This window comes from Arvicola amphibius, chromosome 8 (genome assembly GCF_903992535.2).
Source record: "Arvicola amphibius chromosome 8, mArvAmp1.2, whole genome shotgun sequence".
NCBI classification, from domain to species: domain Eukaryota; kingdom Metazoa; phylum Chordata; class Mammalia; order Rodentia; family Cricetidae; genus Arvicola; species Arvicola amphibius.
Window position 1 is genome coordinate 79,011,151 of NC_052054.1, and position 24,159 is coordinate 79,035,309.

General features: G+C 44.8%; 1 protein-coding gene across 1 annotated transcript in view; it reads left to right on the top strand.

Annotated features, from left to right (window-relative positions):
* The first annotated feature begins 1,675 nt into the window (after positions 1-1,675).
* The window catches only part of LOC119821591 (zinc finger protein 420-like), a 32,289-nt gene continuing 9,805 nt past the window's right edge, over positions 1,676-24,159 (top strand). Inside the window, exons 1-5 of the mRNA XM_038340711.2 lie at positions 1,676-2,034; positions 4,760-4,830; positions 8,322-8,448; positions 8,868-8,954; positions 13,356-14,716. Coding sequence (XP_038196639.2) covers positions 4,798-4,830; positions 8,322-8,448; positions 8,868-8,954; positions 13,356-14,716 — 1,608 coding nt within the window. The 5' untranslated portion in view covers positions 1,676-2,034; positions 4,760-4,797. The remainder of the gene's footprint in view (positions 2,035-4,759; positions 4,831-8,321; positions 8,449-8,867; positions 8,955-13,355; positions 14,717-24,159) is intronic.

Below are 24,159 nucleotides of genomic sequence, written 5' to 3' on the forward strand. Positions count from 1 at the left end.
AAGCCACTAGAGGCCAGGGAGTGATGGCACACAGCTTTAATCCCAGAATTCAAGGCTGCCCTGGGCTACTTGAGATGGGAATCTATCTAAAAAGAGAAAGAGAACTCACACTAAGGTACTCTCAGCACTCAGGAGTCATGTGCCTTTAATGCCAGCACCAGGGAGGTGGAGACAGGAGTAAATACAGAGAGGTGTATAAGGCAGGAGGAGACAAAAGCTCAGTGCAGTCTGAGGTTTGGTGGAGAGCATTGTAGTCTGCAGTCATGCTGAGGGCAGGGTCGGCCATTTGTCTGAGCCTTGGTAGAGGTAAGAACCCTCTAGAGGCTTGGCTGCTTTGCTTCTCTGATCTTCAGCTTGAACCCCAATATTTGTCTCTGGGCTTTTATTATCATGCTATACAGATCCTGCCTCAAAAAGCAATAGAAAAAAATAGGCAAAATATTATAAGTCCATTGGAAAATGTAAATTTATATATTTAAGAATTACTGCCAGGTGTGGTGGCAAACACCTGTAATCCCAGCACTCAGGAGACTGAGACAACTGGTGTAAATTCCAGGCAAGATCTTGTCCCCAAAAAACTGAGAGTTAGCAGTGTTTGGTTGGAAGTGTCACCTTAGCCCCTAACATCCTTATCCAAAAAAGTCTGGAATGTTTGATTGGAAGTGCCACCCCAGCACCTGTCATCCACTTTGGAATGTTGGGTGGAAAGTTCCATTTGAAGCCCTCCGTTCCCTGAGAGTTGCCTCAGTCCAAACTCCACCTCCAAGAAAGCCTGCCAAATGGTGACCCCTCCCCAGAGAGGGTGAAGACCACTCCCACAGGTTATTTAAACTGCCCCCCCCCTCCCGAGAACAAACAAGTGGTCTTTCCAGTTCTCTGTCCCCCTCTCCGGGAGCACTGGCATCTATTAAAACTGGGCTTCTTTTAATTTGGTTTGGTTTGGTCTGATTTGGATTGTGTTGGTGGAGAGGTCTGTGGGGCTGAAAAACAACCAGGGCATGGTAGTATGTGCCTTTATTTCCAGCACTTGGGATGCTGAGGCAGGAGAATATCTATGAATTAGAAACCAGCCTGAGCTACATAGCAAGCAAGCTCCAGGCCAGAACAGCAGCCAAGGCTACCTAGTGAGACTCTGCCTCAGCAACAACAACAAAACCAAGTAACAATAACAAAACCCACCAACACTTAGCTGGATGTGGGGCTGCGTGACCTTAATCACAGCAAACAGGAGGCAGAGACGTGGGGATTTCAGAGTTTGAGGCCAGCATGATCAGCATCGAGTTACTGTACTAATGAGACAACATAGCAAAACAAAAAGCAACCTTGGTTTCAAACTCACCATGTAACGTAATCGAAGCTGGCCCTAAAACCCCTTATTCTCCTGTCTCTACCTCCTGAGTGCTGGGATTTCAGGCATGGATTGCAGGCCTGGCTAAAACAGCACATTTAAATTAGTGGCTATCAAGTGTAAGTAGATTGTGTTCCAGTGACGACAAAGTGATCTTTGCTCCATCCAGTCATTCCCAGCCATTGCCCCACCGACTCTACACCTGGGAAGCTCTAAGGAGCTCTCACTCCTTATCATCAGAGGGTCAAGAGCAGGCTGAGTTCGTCAAGGAGATCACGGTCTGTGATGGCCTCTGGGAAATGTAGTCCTGCGCTGGGTCATTTGAGGCGATCCTTGCCGTATTCCTGTAAAGATCTCCACCCCACCGCAGAGCTGAAACACCTTAAAAGTTTCAGAGGATCCCAGGCCCGAATCTGTGGGATGTTCCTCCTTAGAAGGTTATTTGTCCGTTCTCTCGTTCCAACATTCTCTGCTTCCACTCTCCGGCATTGAAACTCTCCCAGGGAGTCTAGAGAAGCACGGCCTGCTGGGAAATGTAGTCCACTTTAAAACTGAGACACATGGCGGAAGTGGCTGGAGAGAGGTTGTTCCGGATCATCTCAGTGCCCTACCGGACCTAACCGGGTACTGCTCTGGTTGGTATCCGCTGGTCCTTGGAATTCGTAGCCCGTGGGGTCCCAGTTGAGGTGAGTCTGGCTCTGGTTCTATGCATTTGGGGTATGGGGCCTTCCGGGCTTTATTTGTTGGTTGCCGGCTGCCGGCTGGCTCTAGGGGACCCACCCGGTTTCCGGGATGGCGCTGGGGGCTTAAGAGATCCCCTCAGGGACTACGGCGAGGCAAGTGTGACTCCACAGGCGAGAAGGCTTTCGGAGGGTGTGGATTGTACGGAAGGGTGAGAGCGAGCCTGCGCGAGGTCGTCAGAACATGGTGATAAGTGGTTACCGGATCCTCTAGTCTTCCACCACTAAGTGGCGGCGGGGGGTGGGGGGGGGGGATACCTCTACTCCTTCCTGGATGTCAAGTTTACTTGAAAAATTGGAAAAACAAGAAAGCTAAATAATAGAGACGATAAGGATATCTGTACCCAAGATAGATCGATTTACCGATCACCGTGACTTTTAAATATAGTCAGAAGTCAGACGGGGTGACCCACATCTGTAATCTCAGCACTCTGACCGCGAAAGCTGGAAGACAGTGACTGCTCCATAGTGGGTTCCGGGCCGTCGTGAAATCCTGTCTCAGAAATGTATGAGGGTGGAGAAATTATATTTGGAAAAAACGTGCCACTGTGGGGCTCCTACTTTTGTGCCACATCCTCAGTTAGGGACAAACAACAGATTTTGAAAAGTCTATAAAAGAAAAGAAAAGTCTATAAAAAAAATCTATAAGGCTCAGTTGACTGCTACTGGAGAAGTCAGAGTTTGGAGTTCAAGATTCAGGGTGATCCAGTTCGCAGTCTAAAAAGAAAACCTCAGCTCCAAACCTTTAGGACAGGAGACACACATGCGCACACTGGCTCTCAGTCATTTCCCATCCCCACCCTCTCCAGTTTACAGTTAAAACCTGAGGTCAGCGTGGTGGGTTTAGGAGGTGGGACTCTTTGAGGGTAATTACATGGGATTAGTGCCTTGACTCCCTGGAGCTGCTTTCCCCCTAGATGAGAATACAGAACAGTCTCCATCTGTGGACCAGGAAATAGGTTTTCACTAGACACCAAACCTATCAGTGCTGAGATGGGGACTTCTCTGCCTCCATAACTGAGAACAAGTTTGCTGTCTCTAAGATACCTAGTCTCAGATATTTTGTTATAGCAGCTTAAACGGACTAAAATGGAATTTACTCTGCACCCCACCAGTTCCTGCAGAAATTTTCGGAGTTCCTTGAATGTACCTTGCTTTGTGTTTATGATTTCCAGAGAGGAGATCAAGTTCCTCTTTTTTATTTGCATGAGGTGGAGGAAATCAATTCTCAGCACCCGCATGGCAGTTGATAAGCACCTGTACTTCAGTTCCGGGGGATCAGTTCTCTTTTCTGACCTCAAGGCACCAGGTGTACACATGGTATACAGACACATATGCAAGCAAAACACCAATAAACATAAAATAAATTAATTTTAAAAACAATTCTGATCATAAACTCTAAGGCAAATTTTGGGGGGGGTTGAATAAAGGGGAACAAACAACACTAGGTTTGGGGAAACTCATATTACCCACAGAAAAGCCCGAGCAGGCATTTTATTGGGTACCTGAAGGGGCCTTAGGCATTATAGACATAGCATAATTTAAAAATTAAAGACTGAACATAGTGGTGCACACCTTTAATCCCAGTACTCAGGAGTGAGAGGCAGTTAGATCTCTGTGAGTTTAAGATCATCTTGGTCTACATTTTGAGTTTCGGGCCAGCCAGGGCTACACAGTGAGACCTTGTTTCAGAAAGAGAGAGAGGGAGGGAGGGAGGGAGGGAGGGAGGGAAAGAAGAAAGAAAGAGAGAGAGAAGGAGGGAAGGAAGAAAGAGAGAAAGAAAGAAAGAAAGAAAGAAAGAAAGAAAGAAAGAAAGTAGAGTAGATTAAGGGAGCCAGAAAAAAAGGAGAGAGAGAAAGTTAAAGGAGTCAGGCATGGGGCACACATGTTTTATTCTTGTACTTGGGAGGCAGAGGCAGGCAGATCTCTGAGCTGAAGACCAGCTTGATCTACTTAGTGAAACCCCATCATTTAAAAAAATAAAAAAAAGAAAATCTCTACATATTTATAAGAAGTTTTTTTATGCATACTATACATCAATGGCATTTATCCCTGTCAATCTCCTGGGACACTGATGCTGTAGCTGGTGGATTCTACCCTTGTGATAAGGGCATATGATAGCCGTGTAGATTAAAGTTTCTGTCCCGCCTGGTCCTGCAGTTGTTCAGTCCCAAAGAAACACACAGAGGCTTATTTGAATTATAAACTGTTTGGCCTATTAGCTCGGGCTTATTATTGACTAGCTCTTACAACTTAAATTAACCCATAATTCTTGTCTATTTTTAGTCACATGGCTTGGTACCTTTTCTCAGTAAGGCAATCTCATCTTGCTTCTTCTGCATCTGGCTGGTGACTAACTCTCTGCCTTTCCTTTTCCCAGCATTCTCCTGTTCTGGTCACCATGCCTATACTTCCTGCCTGGCTACTGGCCAGTCAGCATTTTATTAAACTAATACGTGTGATAATTCTTTACAGTGTACAAGAGCATTATCCCACATCACAATTAATGGGGTTGGAAGTACTTCCTGTGTGGGTCACAGGCCTTACAAATGGAAGGAATGAGAATCTGTCATCGTCCCTACGAGTCCCTCAGTAGCATTTCAGTCTTGGTTGTGACTTCTTAGGTCTTGGGGTGTTTGACCTAGTTTCTCACTCTCTCTTCCTTCTCCAGTTCTGCCATTTCCCAGAGTGCCCCGAGAGCAGAGAAGCATGGCTATTGTGGATGTTAACACTGTGTTCAAGGTGAGTGGGATTGCTTCTGTCACCTGTCTTCTGGCTGCTGATTCCGGAAGTGGAATTGTAACCCTGTTGTCGTGGTAACCATGTGAGGCTGAGGTTTGCAGTGTGATTCTGTTTTCTTCCGTATGTGAGGACTACAGGAGACTGTATGCGTTTTTGTTTTTCTTTTTTCCTTCAAGCAGCTTCTGGGCCATGTGAGGAATATCAGTACCTCTGGAGTCACGCGTTTACTTCACTTTTCTATTCCTCAATTTCCTGATCTGAAAATGGAGGAAATAACAGCACTTACTTTAGATTTGTTCTGACTGAATTATAGGCATGAGGTTAACGATTGCTGACACCTAGAATATACCAAATGAGATCATGACTGGATCGCGTGCTCAGTCACCTGAGAGTCAGGAAAAAGTGAAATATAAAGTTATTCAGGATTGCTGCAAGAGCAAGCCCACCCTAAGCCACCCAGTAAGTTTCAAGCTCACTACTTGAGGTCCTATCTAAAAAAGAAAAAGAAAAACCCACAAAGAAAAATGTTGGTATATCTTTGCAAATAAAGGAAAAACTTTTGCTTTTAAATATGCAGTCTTTATATTTTTATTTTGGTTACTTATTTAGCTCTTTTTTAATATTTATTATGTATACAATATTCTGTCTGTGTGTAGGCCAGAAGAAGGCTTGGTTACTTATTTAATGGGGCAGTCTTATGTAGTAATTGTTTTTTAGTCAGGCTGCTTTGAGCTTGGTTTAGAGCCAAGGCTGATCTCAAGCTCATGAGCTTTCTGCTCCCACGTTATTTACTGGTTGCACATCCTTTGATAACCCCCAGAACAGGTGTATAATTTATTCCTTATTTTTTATTCATTAATCCCATCAGAAACCCATTGTCTTTTCTGTTCTGCTTAATAACTTTCCACCTAGAAAACCAAAAATACTTCTTTTAAAATTCATTTATTATTTTTTTTATTTTTAAAAACTTTTCTAGTCAGAGTTTCTCTGTCTTGGAACTCACTCTATTGACCAGGCTGGCCTCGAACTCACAAATCCACTGCCTCTGCCTCCCAAGCGCTGGGATTAAAGGTGAGCGCCACCGTGCCTGGCCTGTTTCCCTTTTCTAAATCATCTCTTTTGACCTCAGCGTACTCACATAGGAATTTTAAAAATTAAAATAGATAAAGAATAAGTAACACTGAAAAGCTGAGAGAAGTTGATTTTGTGGCCACACAAAGATAAGGCGCCTTAGGTTGCCTTTAATGATGTGCTAAGACTATCTTTGAGGCACTGAGCTTTTAGGGTTAACTCTGGGAAGGAAGGGAACAAGGCAGGTCTGCATAATTAAGTAATCCTGATGGAGGTGTGGTCTGATTAGTCCCCCTGCCAGCTGGTAGGCAGAAGTCCTGGGTCCTAGGAGACAGATTTATTCTCAGCAGACGTTACTTTTGCACCTGATGGGGCCCTGCCCTTAGGGACAGTTGGCCACATTGGGGGCGGGGGCAGCCCCTAAGCCTATATTATTCCTGAAATCCAAGGTGAGTGCAGGTTTAGGACCAGGACCTGAGACCTTTAGGTGCCTTTTAGGGATTCTGGAGAAGACACAAAGAAAAATTGCCAGCAAAATGCCTCCACCCTCTTGCGTGCTTTAGCCTTGGAAGGAAAGAGATAAGCAGCGTAGGTATCCTGGCTTCATCTCGAGTGACCAGCATGCCTGTTTGCAGGTTATGCTAGTGACCCAAAGTAGAGGGGACAGACACAAAAGCGAGAAGGGAGTCAGCTTTTTTTTTTTTTTTTTGGTTTTTCGAGACAGGGTTTCTCTGTGGCTTTGGAGCCTGTCCTGGAACTAGCTCTTGTAGACCAGGCTGGTCTCGAACTCACAGAGATCCACCTGCCTCTGCCTCCCGAGTGCTGGGATTACAATGCTTTTTTATTTTCCAGGTGTCTTCTGTGTCTCTTGTCCCCAAGAGTGTGCCCATTGCTATGTTATGAGTCCCTATTACTATCTTAGTCATAACCAAAACACCCACAGAATAGTTTTCGGGATTCCGTTTGAGTGTGTCAGGTTCCCAGAACAGGTGGTGCCGGCAGCAAATGGCTTCGTCCTGGGCAGCTGCATACACTGGACCGCACATTCTCCTGCTGTGCGCCTCTCTATGGGCCCCAGTGCACTGCTGGGCTTCTCTTCTGCATGCTTCTTTTAACCTCAACTGCAGTTCCTCCTCTGTGGGTTTGGCTTTCTTGTTTTTTCCTACTTGAGACTGAGTGCCATTTTGTAACACAGGCTGGTCTGGAACTTGTGTAACCTAGATGTCCTGGTTAGTGTTCATGTCAATTTGACACAAGCTAGCATCAGAGAGAGGGACCCTCAATTGAGAAAACACCTTTATAAGATCAGGCTGAAGGCAAGCCAATAGGGCATTTTTTAAATTAGTGATTGGTGCGGAGGGTCTGGCCTGCTGTAGTGGCACCATCTCTGGGCTGGTGGCCCTAGGTTATATAAGAAAGCAGAAAGCCCTGGGGAGCAAGCCAGTAAGCATCACCCCTCCATGGCCACTTCATCTCCTCCTGCCTCTTGGTACCATCCTGTTTAAGTTCCTTCCCTGATTTATCTCAGTGATGAATGGTACCTTGGAAGCATAAGGGGCATACACTTCTTTCTCCTCAAGTTACTTTTGGCTGGGATGTTTTATCACAGTATAACCCTAACTAAGACCCAGGCTAGCCCTGAATTTCTAGCTGTCCTTCCCAGTGCCGGGATTACGGGAGTGAACCACTTGTCTGGATAGACTAGAGTGATTCTTTGGTTGAATTTGCACAACTAAGAGAAGCAGTTTTTCTCATACTTGTGAATTTACCCTCAAAAGAATGCAGAGTAGGGGCCTGGAGAGACGGCTCAGTGGTTAAGAGCACTGGCTGCTCTTCTGGAGGACCCGGGTTCAATTCCCAGGGCCCACGTGGCAGCTCACCTGTCTGTCACTCCAGTTCCGGGGATTGACACCTTCACACCAGTGCACACAAAATAAATAGGTTAATAAGTTAAAAGAAAAAAGAGAATGTGGACCAGGAAAGAGAAGTTTGCCAAGGGCGAAATCTAAAGTCTGCATTGTGTCCTCTTGGTGGAAGTCTGGAGACATGCTTAGTTCTCCTACCATGGTATGAGACAACGTGTAGCAATATGGCCAGCAAGCAACGCTTGACAAATGCTCTTCGTCTGGGGTTTTTGCTGGGAGTGCCCATGGTGGTTACAACTCATCTTTGTTACTGACTCTCCAGCCTCCTAGATAGAGGTCAAGCTGGCCCAGCCCAAGACCTCAGTCAGGCATACAGCAAAGAAACACCTCATCAGGCAGGACATCCAAGGGTTCAGAAATGGTTTCTCAGGAGCCAAAGGCCAATGCTTTGAAATGTTCAGTTTCCCTACTGCTGGGAGGAGACATGCCTTGCCCTGGAAAAACCTTGAAAAGGCAGTCTTAACGTTTGCCTGAAATGGTGTGCTTTCCGTCCAGGAGTTGGTGGTGTTCAGGGATGTGGCTGTGGAGTTCTGTAAGGAGGAGTGGGAGTGCCTGGGCCCAGACCAGAGGTCTTTATACAGAGATGTGATGTTGGAGACCTACAGCAACTTTGTGTCGCTGGGTAAGGCTGTCTGTTTCTCCTAATTCAGAAGATGTTTTCCCTTAATGCTAGAGATGAAGATCTGCGGCAGAGGAAAGTCTACCGCATGCAGGACTTAACTGGTGAGCTTTTTCTCCCTCCCCAAAGCCACCACTTAACAGCTGGTAAATAGCTTGCTTTGAAGTCCTTTGATACACTGTATACATACTTTCTCATGATCCTTCCCTGCTAATTTTAATTTTCATTGATGATCTCTGCAAGCAACAATTATTTAGTAAATTGCTTGCTAAACAGCAACTTTTTTTATTCATTTGTTTTAAATCACAGTCATCCTGAAGATCTAAAATTTGTTTTCGGTTAAACTAATTATATAGCGAATGCTGTTTGCCCATTGTTGCCTGTTTCTGTATTTGTTTTTAACATTCTCTTTCTCTGAGTAGGACTTGCCATTTCTAAGCCTTTAGTAATTTCACTGCTGGAACAAGGCAAAGAACCGTGGATGGTGGAGCAAGCAGAATGGTATCCAGGTGTGTAAGGATGTTGGGAGCAACTGGGGTGCTTTTGGGGAAGGCCAAACTAGTCATAGAGTGACAGCGATTGTCCTCTCCTGCAGTGTGCGGAAGCCCTGCTGTGAGACCAGTGTTCTAGAAAGGAGAGGACCAGCAGCTTGCTTTTTCTTTATCTTTTCTTTCTCTTTTTTTTGACTTTTTTTTTTTTTGTATGTTTGGTTTGTTTGTTTGTTTGTTTGTTTATTTTTGGTTTTGGTTTTTGGTTTTGGATTTTGGTTTTTCAAGACAGGGTTTCTTAGTGTCACAGCCCTGGCTGTCCTGGAACTAGCTCTTTTAGACCAGGCTGGCCTCAAACTCACAAAAATCTGCCTGCCACTGCCTCCCAAGTGCTGGGGTTAAAGGCATGCACCACCACCACCCAGGTTTTTTGTCTACTTTTATTTTGAGTCTGTGTGTGTGTGTGTGTGTGTGTGTGTGTGTGTGTGCGCGTGCGTGCGCGCGTGCGCGTGTGGGAGTGGGTTCTCTCATTGTACCATGTGGTTCTCCAGGATCAAAGTCAGGTCTCAGGCTTGACAGCAAACCCCTTAGCCGACTGTGCCATTTCACCGCATTTAGCCGTTGTTGATGTCATTTCTATAAAAATTAGACAGTTTTATTTTATTTATTGATAATGTTGCCCAGTACTATGTGTAATTTTGTTGTCTTGATTGACTGTGTATGTTACTGGGAGATAACTGGAGCATCTGCAGCTGTGATTGTAGGATTGTCATTTCTTATTTCTGTTTTCCCTTATGATTTGTGAGACTTTGTTATCATAGAATTATATAACTGTGATTGCCAGACAGATGAGTATGACCTTTAATTGCTTTGATAAAATTATCTTTGACAGTGTGAATTATCATGAAGTCTATTTTATCTGACATTAATGTAATCATTCCAGGGTTACCTATGCCATTTAATTCTTAAAATCCTTACTGTTTTGGGACAGATGGCTGAGGCGTGCCTATTTAACATATCAAAGTAGACCTGGCTATCAGTGTAATCTGCTGGCCTGGTCTGTCACCTGGATATCCTGTCCCTTTAAGAGATAAGCCCCACCCACTCCCAACCTCCCCCTTCCACCAAGGCAAGCAGATCTCTCTCTCTCTCTCTCTGCCCTTCTTCTGGAGAGGTAGCCTCTGCCTTTCTCTCTTCTTGTCCCCTTCTCCCATTGTCCCATTCCCATTCCCATTCCCTTTCCCCTCCATAATCCACTAAGTAAACTCTATACTCTCTCTAAACTCTCTCTGCATGGTGTATCCCGCTGAGGCCTCGGGTGACTGACTCCCACCCTTGTGGACCCCCCCCATCCCTAGGATCAGTCACGTCCTTTCCTTTCCTTTTTATTTCTTTTCTCATCCATCTGCTGCTGAAGCCACCCAAGAGTCATAAATGGACTCCCTTCTAGGGAGCTCAGCCTCTCTGAGCCAAGCTGTTGACTCTCCTGGGGTCTGTACTGATCATTTGTTTCTGCTGGCTTCTGCCGCCCACCAGATTCAATTCTAGAGTTCCATCTCTTTAGCTGCTTCTCCCTTCCACCTTTGTAATGGTCTGTCCTGTCCCTTTAAGAGACAAGCCACACCCGCTCCCTCCCCTGTCTACCGAGGCAAGCTGATCTTCAGCTTCCAGCCTGAGTCACTTCCTTTCCGTCTCATTCTTGGAGAGGTAGCTTCTGTCTTTTCCTTCTCCCCTTCCCCTTGTCTGTTTCTCTCTCTCTCTCTCTCTCTCTCTCTCTCTCTCTCTCTCTCTCTCTCTCTCTCTCTGTCTGTCTCTGCTCTTCCTCCTTTCCCCTTCCCTTCCGTAACCCACTAAGTATATATCCAACTTTGCTCTGCATGGCGTGCCTATTCATGTCTCTGTCTCTCACCTGCCACATGGCTCCCTACCCAGGACCAGCTGCCTTCACCTGCAGTGTGGTCTTGTGGCGTGTCTATCCATCTCAGTCTCTCACCCACCACACGGCTCCTTGCCTGGGATTCGTTGCCCTTCGTGGCCTGCCATGGTCTCAGGACCTGCTGCCTGCTGCCACTTGGGGACCTGCAGCGTTTCTGTTGCTGCGCCCCTGAGGGAACCTGCAGCATTTTACTTAAACCATAACATTGGTGCCATGACTCGGCCAGGCTCTCTAGGAACTGCAACATTTTACTTAAACCATAACAACCTTATCTAACCATTTCTCTTCACTAACTCAGTAAGTGTTCTCTTCCCCTGTTGTGCCCTTTTGGGGTGCCCACCATGTAGGCACCTCTTTGCTAAGCCCTTTGGGCCACCCACCACATGGGCATCTCCCTGTTGTGCCCTTTGGGGCCCCACATGTGGGCAACCCTGCTTACTAAAACACTTGCATGTCTCCAGCTGTTTTCTCCCCCACCTGCTCTAACCTCTCATTTCCCCCCTCTACTGGGTGTCACTGCAGAGTTCCTGCTTTGTCTACTGTCCAGGACCAGCTTCAACAAAAATATCACTTACCAGTGTAGGGACATGGGGATTAGGAAAATTAGTAAAGAGAATTTAGATGTGAACAAAAATAATAAAACAAAACATAGGACAGTATGGAAGGGAGTTCCAGTGAATGCTGAAATTGCATGCTTTTAATTTCCATTTGTTTAAAATATGCCTAACCTCAAAAGGAAGGAGTAAGATAAAAAAAAAAAAAAAAAAAAAACTGTATTAACATGAGACAAGGAATTGAGCAGGTCAGTTGAAGGTTGCAGGCAACATTCTTAGTTTAACATTCTGTTGCTAGAACAAGATAAGTAACTCTCACACCCTAACCAAAACATTCTGTAGGTAAACCACTCCCTGGGTGGAATCCATGGTTATCTCCAGGAGAGAGTAGGAACTTAGTTGGATCCTTAGACTTTTGTTTGAGGTAGAAACAGGTCTACTTCTCAATACCTGAAATACAAGGTTGAATATTAGCCACACTTGTTAACAGAGAGCAGAACTCTCTGATCTAAGTCTAGGTGGGACCTTTGTTTGAGGTAGAAACAGACAATAACCTTGAAGGAATAGAAGTAAGTTATAACTCTCTGACTTTGGTTAGGGTGGAATGGCAGCAACTTTGAGCAAGCTGAAACTCTCTGACCTTCAGACAAGTGGAAATAGGCTCACATTTTTGGGCCTCTACTGTCTACTTTTACTACAAAAGTCACAGTGGTGTGTCAGGAAGCTTCTTCTTGCCCTACTAGGCCCCCATCATGTGGAAAGGGACGCCACTCGGTGATTTGGGACATTTCTCCAAGTCTCTCTGTCTGCTTGGGGATATTCCAATTGAAATTGGATTGAAATTCTTGTTACTAGACATTTACCCTTTCTCCCTCATAGCTCCTCTCAGCTTCTTCCTGGACAGTCTTCCTCTCTCCCTAGGAGTTTCCAGGTCAGCTTTCATATATTAAATAGACACCTCTGCCATTTGTTCCAGGGTTTGATACTTAACAGTGTACGTGTGCACTTTAGGGTGCATTCATGAAGGTCAGAGGACAACTTTTAGGAGTTTGTTCTGCTCTTCAGCTGTGTGATCTGGGACTGAACTCAGATTGTCGGGTTTGCACCTTTATTCGCTGAGCCATCTTATCTGCCCCAGTTACTTTCTGAGTTTTTCCCTTTTTGTGTATATGTAGTATATATGTGTGTTCATGTTCACATGTGTGTGAGTTCATGTGCAGGCCAGAGGTTAATGTTGGCAATCTTTGTTTATCGCTTTCTTTTATTCTTCCATATTGAGGCAGGGTTTCTTAATCAAACCCTAATCTTCCTAGTCAACTTGCCCTGGGAGACAGCTTCCCTGTCTCTCTGCCTTTTGCTGGAATTAAAAGTGAGCCTCCATACCTTCTTGGTGGTTCCATGAGTTCTGAGGATCTAAAGTCCAGTTGTCTTACACTGCCGCAAGCACTGTAAGATCATTTTGGGGCTGGATACATGGCTGAGTGGCTAAAAGTACTGGCTTCTTTTCCAGAGGACCCAGGTTCAATTCCCAACACTCATAAGGCAGCTCACAACTCTGTAACTCCAATTCCAGGGACCTGAAGCTGCCTTCCGGTCTTTGTAGCAGGGTGATTTCACATGCTGCACAGATTGACACGTAGGCCAGTGATATATATAAAGAAATAAAAATAAAATCTTTTTAAAAAAATCATTTTGTGTTTTGTTTGTTTGTTTGTTTTGTTTTGTTTTGTTTTTCAAGCTAGGAGTTCTCAGTGTAACAACCCTGGCTGTTCTGGAATGCTCTTTGTAGACTAGACTGGTTTTGAACTCACAGAAATCCTCCTGCCCCTGCCTCCCCAGTGCTCAGATTTAAAGCATTCACCACCAGTCACCCATTTCTAATGTAGATGTTTCATGTCTTCTAGTACTAAATATATACTTATTTTCTTTCAGATTTGCTGTTTGTAAATGAAACAAAGAGTTTATCTCTAGAGCGCGGCATCTTTGGAAAGGAGTCATTGAAATGGAAAATAATAGAAAGAGTCGGTAATTCTTGCCTTGAGGAATCTAGTTTTGGAAATGACTGGAGATGCAAGGGACCCCTTGAGGCACAAGCGGAATCCCCAGAGGAATGTTTACAGAGAGTGGCAGCCCCATTGGAAAAGACGTCAGCCGAATTCATTCAGCCTACACCTATCGCTCTGAGTGAAATGACTCCCTCTGAAACAAAACACTGTCAACAGGAGGCAGGTGAATCCATTACTCAGCAGGTAAGAGTTCCTGCCAGTGACAAACTTAATGAAGTATACGAGAACTCGTTTGTCTACTACACAGATCAGATGAAACATCAGCAGGACTTTGCTGGCGAGAAGTGTGATGAATTGAAGGAGTGCAGCAGAGGATTTGCCTATGACTTCCATCTTGCCCCATATCAGATCAATAAGAAGCCCTATCAGTGTGAGATCTGTGGCAAGATCTTTGAAAAGCATGCTTACCTTGTTCAACATAATCGCTTTCACACTGGCGAAAAGCCCTGTGAATGCAAGGAATGTGGGAAGGCCTTCACTAACTGCTCCCTGCTCGTCCAGCACCAGAGAGTTCACACGGATGAGAAGCCGTATGAGTGCAAGCATTGTGGGAAGGCCTTCCTCTACTTCTCTACATTTTTTCAACATCAGAGAACACACACCAATGAGAAGCCTTATGAATGTCACAAATGTCAGAAGGCCTTTAACAAGAGTGCAAATCTTACCAGACATCAACGAATTCACAGCGGTGAGAAACCCTATGAGTGTAACTTATGTGGAAAGACTTTTACTTGGGCTTCCAACTTGAATGATCACCAGAAAATTCACACTGGTGAAAAACCTTATGAGTGTAACTATTGTGAAAAGGCCTTTCTCTGTCATTCAGCATTCATGAAACACTATAGAACTCACACTAATGAGAAGCCCTATGAGTGTCAGGAATGTATGAAGGCCTTTAGGCAAAAAGCACATCTTATCCAACACCAGAGAGTTCACACTGGCGAGAAGCCTTACGAATGTAAGGAGTGTGGGAAGGCCTTCGCTTGTCCTTCATACTTTAATAGACATCAGAGAATTCACACTGGGGAGAGGCCTTATGAATGTAAAGAGTGTGGAAAGGCTTTTATCGATTGTAAAACTCTTATTCTACACCAGAGGATCCACACCGGGGAGAAACCCTTTCAGTGCCAGCAGTGCAGCAAGGCCTTTAGACAGAGGTCCCATCTTACGCAGCATCAGAGAATCCATACTGGCGAGAAGCCCTATGAATGCAAGGAGTGTGGACAGGCCTTTACTCGGCTCTTGCAGGTGAAGAAGCACCAGAGAATACACACAATGGGAGAAATTCTATGTATTTGAATACTGCCCTTTATTTATTCAACATCTTCATGTATATATGGAAGAAAAATGTTGATAAGATCAGAAATATGGAAAACACCAGACGCTGCTGAGAAGGGCCTGGAAGTGAGGTGTATGGGACCTCTTAACATTGTGTAATTTATACATGGTGATTAGAACAGGAAGCCCTCGTTTTTTTCAGCTATTCGATACCGAATGAGAGTTTGTAAGAGAAGACCATCTGATAACTGTACTTTTTTTTTGCTTTATAACCTACATTTTATTGAACACTAATTCACATAGGAAAAATAAAAATTAAATTATGACTAGAAATACTAATTCTATTACCAGTAAAAGGGTTACATTTAATTATAGCTATAGAAAATGCCACATAGAGAATGATTGCGTGGGCATTCTTGGTGTAGACGCTATCCCATGCATCATTTGCCACCTGTATTTTATTATTAGCTAACTTCAGATTGCTGCCTTTCCGTCAGTAGTAAGGCTATTGTGAGGATTGAATGAATTTAGTAGAGGGGACTTTGGCATGGTCAGTAGCATGGAGGAATGATTAGGAATATTAGGAACCATCTATTATAGTCTTCGTTGTTATTAGAATGTTCGTGTGCATTTATTCATGCCATCTCCTGTCGGCTTGTCCCGTAGCAAAGCTCTCATGGTGAGTTCTGGGATGATAATGGTCGGACTAGAACATGAGCAGCTTTCACCTCAGCTTCAGTTGAGCCAGGCAGTTGACTCTGGCACGGCTTGCTGGAACTCACTGCATTTAGCCGGAAGGTGGGCTCAAAGTGTCCTCCGTAGCAGAAGCTGTGAGTTTTCCTACACAGGACAGATGGGTTTGCACAGGATGGGAAGTGGAACACATTTGCAATCTGTAACCGTCACCATGTGACCTCTGGATTACACCAAAAATTCAGTCTGAAAATATAGCTTGCTTCAGTGTGGAAGATAGGCAGCTCTACGTACTAAAACATGATGCGTCTCATTTGCATAAATGCTATAAAATATTCAATCAAATCAATAAATTCTAGAGTTGACAGCAGAAATAGATAGTATTACAATAATTGATTACTTAATTTAAAGGAGCTTAAGAAAATCAATAAAATCAGTAACTGGATCTTAACAGTTTTTCCCAAACCATCTGATATGTAGACTGGATTTTCCAGGTCCTAAGGAGACATTTGAAAGACACAGATGTAACAGTCAGGGCTAATGGGAAGGAAGTAGAACATTTGCAGGCAGAAATATTGTTGGTTGGCTTTGGTAGGTTTTATTTCAAGACAGAGTCTCTCGTAATCTTGTGGCAATCCTCCTGCTTCAATCCATTGAGTGCTGGGATTAGCAGTGTATGCCCCCACACTGCCTTGAACTCAGAGCCGGGAGCCTGCTAAACATGCATTCTGTCACTGAACCATCCCCAGCCCTCTTTATTTTCTGATGCCCGGTCTTGCTAAACTGCCAAGGCAGGCCTTGAGCTCATCTCCGTCACTGGCCTCTCTGACAGCTGAGCTTACAGACGTCTGCCACCCGGTACAGCTAGAAAGGTTACTGCTATGAAATAATTGTTCAGTGTTATTTGAGTTAAATTTGAAATGTTTAGAGTAACTATATATAAATTTTTCTGACTGATTCACAGACCCATAGAATCAAGCCAGTATACTCTTTAAAAAAGTACAAAAATGGTTGTGTTCCCTTAAATGAAGTGTGTGACAGTGTTCAAGCAGGGAAGTAAGCTGTTGTTTGCCATAGGATCCATGTGGCCCAGGCTGCAGCTTCCCCTGTGCTGTTTTACCAGATAGCAAGGACATTTGAAACAGATTGTCAACATAATACCTTTGCCAGTCCATCCTTTTTGTAAAGTTAAATAACCTTAATGAGAAAAAAATGGTGGGTCTTAGCCGAGTATGTTGGTGTACTCGTGTAATCCCAGTGCTGGGAAGGTGGGTGTAGGAAATCAGGATTGTTCAAGGCTACCCTAGGCCACATGAGACTCATATGCTAGAATCATAGAAGGTTGCTGAGAAAAGCAGAAGCAACTAGTAATCAAAATAAGACCGCAAACAAAAACGGTGAACATAGAAGGAGCCAGTGGGAAGTTGTGTGGTAGAATGGTAGACATTGTATCAGTAATTCTAAAAGATATTTGATTAGGCTGATTACTATAGTTGAAAGAAAGTTTTTACTTATTTAAATGAAAGACTAGGTTGGTGTGGGACATTTGGAATTGTACCCCTAGGGAGCTGAAGATAAGATTGCTGTTGTTTCAGACTAGCTTGGGGTACATAGAGCAACCCCACCTCAAAAATAAATAAATAGATAAATAAATAAGATAATGCTACAGAAGGATTGAAATTAAAGGATGGGAGAAAAACCCATGCTGTTGAGATATTAACCACACAGGAAGAGCTGAAGAAGAAACAAAAATGATTTACCAAAAAAAGAAAATGGAAAAGATGACATAGTGTTCAAAGATTCACGTCATTAAAAAGATTGAATGTTTTTATTTGTAAGTAACTAATAGCATGGCCTCCATAAATAAAAAGCAAAGGTTAAACTACAAAGAGAAAAGACAGCTTGGATTTTAACGTGCCTGTCTTGAGCAAAATCAGGATAGAACATTTGGACAAATACCAATAAAAGGCTTAACAGACATACATGGACTTCAAATTTACAAAATATTCTTTTATATAAGAAATTATTTTCTGTGTCTTGAACTTCAAGTCTGAATAAGTCTCAGTTGGTTCAAATTTTATACAATGCCTTCTTGTATAGGCCCAGAGATGTCTCCATATCTTTGGAAATATACTTTTAAATAACTCCAGAGTAACCAGTGGTTAGAACTTGATGGAGCTGAGGGGAAATACTTCCCCTCAGATAACCTAGGGGATGCGAGGGTCAGGTCCAGAAAACTGAGGTCAGTGAGAAATTCACTGTCTCAAGATGCTGGAGAATTTTAAAAGATGACAGAGGAAGGAATAGGTTAAAAGCAGCAATTCACTGGGGGGCAAACATCCATATAACTTGTTAAACAATTGACATTCTGGGGTGATCTTTAGCTGTTAAGGAATTGTCGAAGCCAGGTGTGGTGTTGCACATCTTTAATCCTAGACTTCAGGAAGCAGAGGCTAGATGATCTCTGAGTTCCAGGTCAGCCTGGTCTACACAGTGAGACCCTCCCTGTCTTGTGGGGGCTAGGGGGAAAATAGAGGTGTGGGGGGTTGAGAGCCATAGTTACTAAGGCCTTGCAATCCAGCACTCAGGAGTGTAAGGTCATGGTCAGTCTTGGCTACACAGCGAGACTCCTTCCCCTCAGCACTGAAACTAAATCTTTCACATTACTGAAAAATAAGTCTGTTAGTGCTTCTAAGTGTAGAAAGTGGAATATATTAGGAAATAAAGACTAACTTCCTCACTCGTAGTCTCGTAGTCTTTGTCTGTGTAGTGTTAATTTTTGGCCTTCACCACAGTTAATTGAATCAGTCCCTCGCTGAGGTACATAGTCTTTTCTCCTTTGAAATACAGAATGAGGTGACTGTCTTTGTACATATTAGCTTCTATGTGCAGATGTCTAGGAAAACTCCACCCCTGGGTTGCCTTTGCTGTTTTGAGTACATGTGCATTTGCAAAAGGCCAATAGCGGTTGGTTCTTTCTTGGTTGTTGTATAGCACCCTTTCCTCTGCCTTTGCTGACACCTTATTAAAGTCTGATTTGCCAGTCTGTTAAGTGAAACATGTTACTACAGTTTTAATTTGCATTTTTCTGCTGAATGTAATTTGTTTTTAATGCCATACTTCCATATTTTCAAATACTGCATTTTCTGTGAACTGTCTTAATACTATTTTCTGTTGAATGATTGTTTTCCTGCTGGCTGTGTCATACTTACGACCATTTTCTCTAGTTTGTGGTTACATTAGTTTTTTTTTATGTCTGATTTGGGTTTGTAAAAGTAGCCAGTTCATGATTGGAAGACATCTGTTTTGGTGGTGATGCTTGTAAGTCATTCTTCATCCCAGTATATTTTCAAAAATCCCCTGCTTTCCTCTTATGGTTGGTGTTATGATTTACAATGTAAATATTGCAGCTTGGTTATGCCGAGGTTGGCAGGGCATTGCGTCCCTCTTCGTGGATGGTGACTTGGATGTCTCAGCACTCAGTCCTGTCAGTTTTAAACTCACAAGCTGTGGTCCTATATTTTTGGACCTACTCCCCCACTTTGAATGTTGTTTTTATTTTGAAATAAGTCTTGCCTGGGTTGGCCTTCACCTCCTGACCCTCCCATCAGCTTCCTACAGGCTGGAATTACAGGTGCATGCCCATATCCAGTTGGACCTCTGCCCAGCTGATCTGTTTCCTCCGTTCCTCTCCTCTGCACCCTTTAATCCCAGAGCTCAGAATGCAGAGGCAAGAAGATCTCTGAATCTAAGGCTAGCTTGGCCTACATAGAGTTCCAGGCCAGCCAGGACTGTGCAGGGAGACTCTGGCTTAGTGTGGTCTGTGCGTGTGAGCGTGGGCGCTTTGGAGACTTCTGTGGAGCCAAAGCATCAGATTGCCTGTGGCGGAGTTGAGGTGGTTCTGAGGCACAGGGTGATATGAACCCGAAACTGCACTCAGGTACTCTGCAAGAGCAGCGCATGCTCTTACGCACTGAGCCAGCTCTCCAGCCCCTCCTTCTTTTTGAAATAGGGCCTTGCATTGGAGTCCTGTCTGACCCGGAGCCTGTGGGAGTTCTTCCTCTGCCTCTAGAGTGTTGTGATTAACGGTGTATACCATGTCACCAATCTTGGATCTGTTTCTTGGCTTTTATGGCCAGATGATCTCCCTATCTTTTCTTGCATTTTTTTTTTATTGAGCTCTACATTTTTCTTTGCTCCCCTTCTTTTCTTGCATTTAATCAGAGGTAGGTGGATCTTCTGAGTACAAGGCCAGCCTGATCTACACGATGAGTTCCAGGATAGTCAGGGCTACATAAGAGTCCGTCTCCAAACATAAAATTGCTTACTAAAGTTTTTAGGTACTTGGTAAGCTCTCTGTGTAGCTGAGGATGGCCTTGAATGTGTCCCAGTTTAACTACAAGCATGTACCACCATGCCCAATGGGGAAGTGGCTTTAAATGTGTTATTGAACATAATAAATATTTGGCAACTATTATGGTTTAAATTTTCCTCATTTGGGGGACTTGGGGCAATTGTCAGTAAAGTGCTTGCCAAACAAGGATTCAGACCTGGATTTTGATCCCCGGCACTCACATCGAATACCAAGGAGAACCAGTGTTTCCATGGCTACATTGTTGGGGGGGGGGAGGAAGGAGAGGTGGGGAGATAGACAGGTCTTGGGGCTTCTTCCACAGCCAGCCAGTCTAGCTCAGTCGGCAAGTTCCATATGTAGGAGAGATCCTGCCTCAAAAAGGAAGGTAGAAAGTAGTCTACAAAAAGATCCAGGCTTCCCTCGAACTACAGGATCCTTCTGTCTCATCCTGAGTGCCGAGGTTTCAGACGTGGGCCATCACAGCCAGCTTCAAGTTATGTCCTTCAAAAATGTGAACTCTTAAATGAAGAATTTCTTACTCTGGAGCTGACTAGCCTTGATCGTGCCTTCAGAACTCTCCATGGAGTGGGCGATACCTGGACGAGCATGGTTGGCCTGTGGGTGGAGGAGGAGCCCTGAAGTTGGTCTGTGCTTACATGTCTTAAGTATGTTGTTAGTTTAACTGTCAACTTGACACTTAGAATCAACTTCAGGGAAAGTCTTTCGGAGGAATTGCTTAAATCGGGTTGGCCTGCTATCTAGTGGATTGTTGTATTGGTTAATTGGTGTAGAGCGACCCAGCCCACTGGGGGCGACACCATTCCATAGTCTGGGCGCTGAATTGTGCAAAAGTAAAGAAAGCTGGCAAACAAGCAGCCATCCATGCATTTATTCTGTTTCCATGTGGCTGCAATGCTTTTAGTTCCCGCCTTGGATCCCCGTAATTATGATGGACTGTAACCTGGATTTGTAAGCTGAATAAATCCCTTTCTCCCCTATGTTGCTTCTGTCAGTCTCCACACCCACAGGTCATCCCCTAAAGCCACGCATCTTATTCAACTTCTCCAGTCACAGAGCAGATTCAGTTAAACTGTTGTATGTAAGAAGAGAGGTCAGATTGCTGTATGCTCTGCCATTCACAAGCAGCGCACGAAACAGCATATTTTACTAGCTATATATTCTCATCACATACTGCAATAAAACAAAGTACCGAGTCAAACTGAATCAGATTCCTAGTTCTACAAAAAGAAAAGCAGCTGGGAGGTTGTGGCGCATGCCTTTAGTCCCAGGACTTGGGAAGCAAAGGCAGGGGCATCTTTCTGGGTTCAAGGCCAACCTTGTCTGCAGAATGAGTTCCATGACAGCCAGGGCTTCACAGTAAAACCCTGTCTCAAAAATCCAAGGGGGGGGGGGGGAAGGGCAAGGGGGCAAAACACACCAGTGGCTAGAGATGGAACTCGGTAGCTTGCTTGCTTAGGATACACAAAAGCCTGGTTGATTTGTCCTTCACAAACCATATAGTGGTGCACAGCTGTACTCCCAGCACTCGAGATGGGAGGCAAGACGATCACAAACCAAGGTGGGAAACTGGAGCGTTTGTGCCTGGGGTCATCTAAAGCTAACCAAGATGTTATCACAAAGCAGATGAGGTCATAGCTCAGTGACAATGATCTGGGTACCACAAGGTTCTGTATGTCAGCCTCCCCTAGACCCAAAAGGTAGGTGCCTTCCTATCTACCTAGGACGCTGAGTAAGATCATCAGTGGAGGCAGAGGCCAGCCTGGACAAAGACCCTGTGTCAGTTTAATGTCGTGAGAGACCAGTAGCGAATACACAGATCTTGTCAGCAGTTAAATCTGAAGACTGGCTACGTATTGTCTGTAACATTTTTACATTTGTGGGTTTTTTGCTGCTTGAAACAAAGCTGCCAACACAGGCCTTGAACTTGTAATTCTCCTGCCTCAGCCTCCGCCTCTGGAGTTATTTAAACTATAAAGCTGCGTCATCACCAGCATGGATGTCTTTTTCCTGCTTTCTCAATGCTGGGGATTGGACCATCTAGCCTTTCGCCTGCTATGCAAGCATTCTACCATTGACCTAGCCCACTACCCTCAGACAGGGTCTTGCTTTGCATGTAGCCCAGGCTGGAATTCAGTAGCCCAGGCTAACCTCAACAATCCTGCTTCAAACTTTCTCAGGTTGTTTGACCTGCACGTGTGTGCCATGGCACACACATGGACTCAAACACATACATAGGCACACTATACCCGAGGTGAATGAATATAATTAAATTGTCTTGCTTTCCATACATTGAAAGTACATGATGAAACTGAAACGTGTTTTGTTTTTATATTTTGTGTGTATGAGTGTTTTGCTTGCATGTATGTATGTGCATAACATGCATTGCCTAGTGCCCATGGAAACCAGAAGAGTGCATTGGATCTCCTGGGACAGAGTTACAGACATTTGTAAGCCACCATATGGGTGCTGGGAACTGAACTTGGGTCCTTTGGAAGAGCAGCCAGCTCTTAAGCACTGAGCCACCTCCCCAATTCCCTGAAGTATTTAATGATTACCACAATGTTAAAAACAACAACAACAAAAATAACAGTGTTAGCAACCCATCAGAAGACAAAGTATCCAATAACCCAGTGTGGTGTCTTTCACCTGTAATGCCATCAGAAGGGAGGCAAAATGAAAGAAATCACGAATTCCAGGTCAGCCTGGGCTAGTTCAAATGAAAAACTCACCAGTGTTCAACTTCAGGGGCTCCCACAAGCCAAATCTTGGAAAATGCAGGCATCAAAATGAAAGAAATTGATTACAACACGTTAAGAACCCAAGAATACATGCTATTTAGACTGAAGAAATGGGTGAAAAGGAAAGCTCTTCCTTACATAACGTAAGAATATCATGAAAACCAGTCTTTTAGAGAAGCCTGAAACCATGGAACCATGGGTACATAGTTTTTTGCGTCCTCCTAACCAGAGTGCTTCAGCATATATATATATATATATATATATATATATATATATATATATATATATATATATATAATGCCTCCCGAAGACTAGGATTAAAGGAGTACCCCACCACCGACCGGTGCTTCAGCCTATATTAAACCCCTAGTCTCCTTCATGAAAAGAAAAGGGTGCCCAAAGTAGCGGTGCATGCCTTTAACTCCAGTACAACGGAAACAAAGGCTGGTGGATTTTTGATTTTCAGGCCAGCCTGGTCTACAGATTCTATGCTTGCTATGGCTGCGTAGAGAGACTTTTTCTCGGATATTTTTAAAGAAAGGAAGAAAAACTGATAGACAATCTTAGCACAGCCCTAAGAGTAGTTCAAGCAGGGGTGTGGTGGTGTGTGCCTTAAAAGCCAGCATGTGAGTTCAAGGTCAGCTTGGCCTCCCTGGCGAGATTCAGGGCCATTAAGGGAGACTGTCAAAAACAACAACAAAAAACAAAACAAAACAAAAACAAGCAACAGATGCCAAAACTAGTAAGCAGATGTCTGTTTAAGTGCGGTTGTTCAGCAAGCGCTCCACGCTGGACCTCGAAGCATTAGGGTGTCAATTTGTTCAGCGTCAGAGTCACGGGTCTAAGTCATTTCGGCGCCAAACTCCCTCGGCCACAGGAGGTGCAGGATGTCACCGAAGCCTTTCTCACGCCGCGGGTCCCTTGTGCGCCTGCGCACTGTCGCACAGTTCCCCCCCCCTCCCCAGAGCTGGGGGCGGGGCTCGCAGTCTCGGTGGGGCGGGGAGTCCCTGAACCCAGTGAAAGAAGCCGACGGCGCCGGGACTTTCTAGTTTGAGATCAGAACCCCCAGAGCCCTCAGTAGCAAGTTGGTGCCACCGCTGCAGCGCCGAGGCCGGGATCACCGACCGCTGACCGCTGTCCTGTCGGCGCACTCGGGACCCACCGTCCGGGCGCCGCGTCCGTCAGTAGGGTGAGCCCGGCTCCCGGCCTACGCTTTTCCAGGGGACTCGAGGGCGGGGCCGGCTCTGCGGACCCCTGGCTCTCGGGTGGCCATCCGTGGGTGCAGCCTATCGTGCTACCGCTCTGCTGCTAAACCCGGCCTGGCTGCTGACGGGGACCGAGAGGGAAGTCGGGGTCGGTTTGCACCGTGGAGACATCCTGTGCAGAACGTGGGGACCTTAGATGCCGGGCAGGCCTTGGGGAGCTGAGAGCCGCGGGACACCTTGGAACTAGAGGCCGGGCAGCCCCAGGGGTGGTGGTAACTCCGGTGTCCGCTGAACAGGCTAGCCGAAGCGGCAGACTCGGACACGAGTGACCGTGAACTGCCTCCAGTCTCCCTGTCACTTGCTGTGGTGCATGCGGGTGGG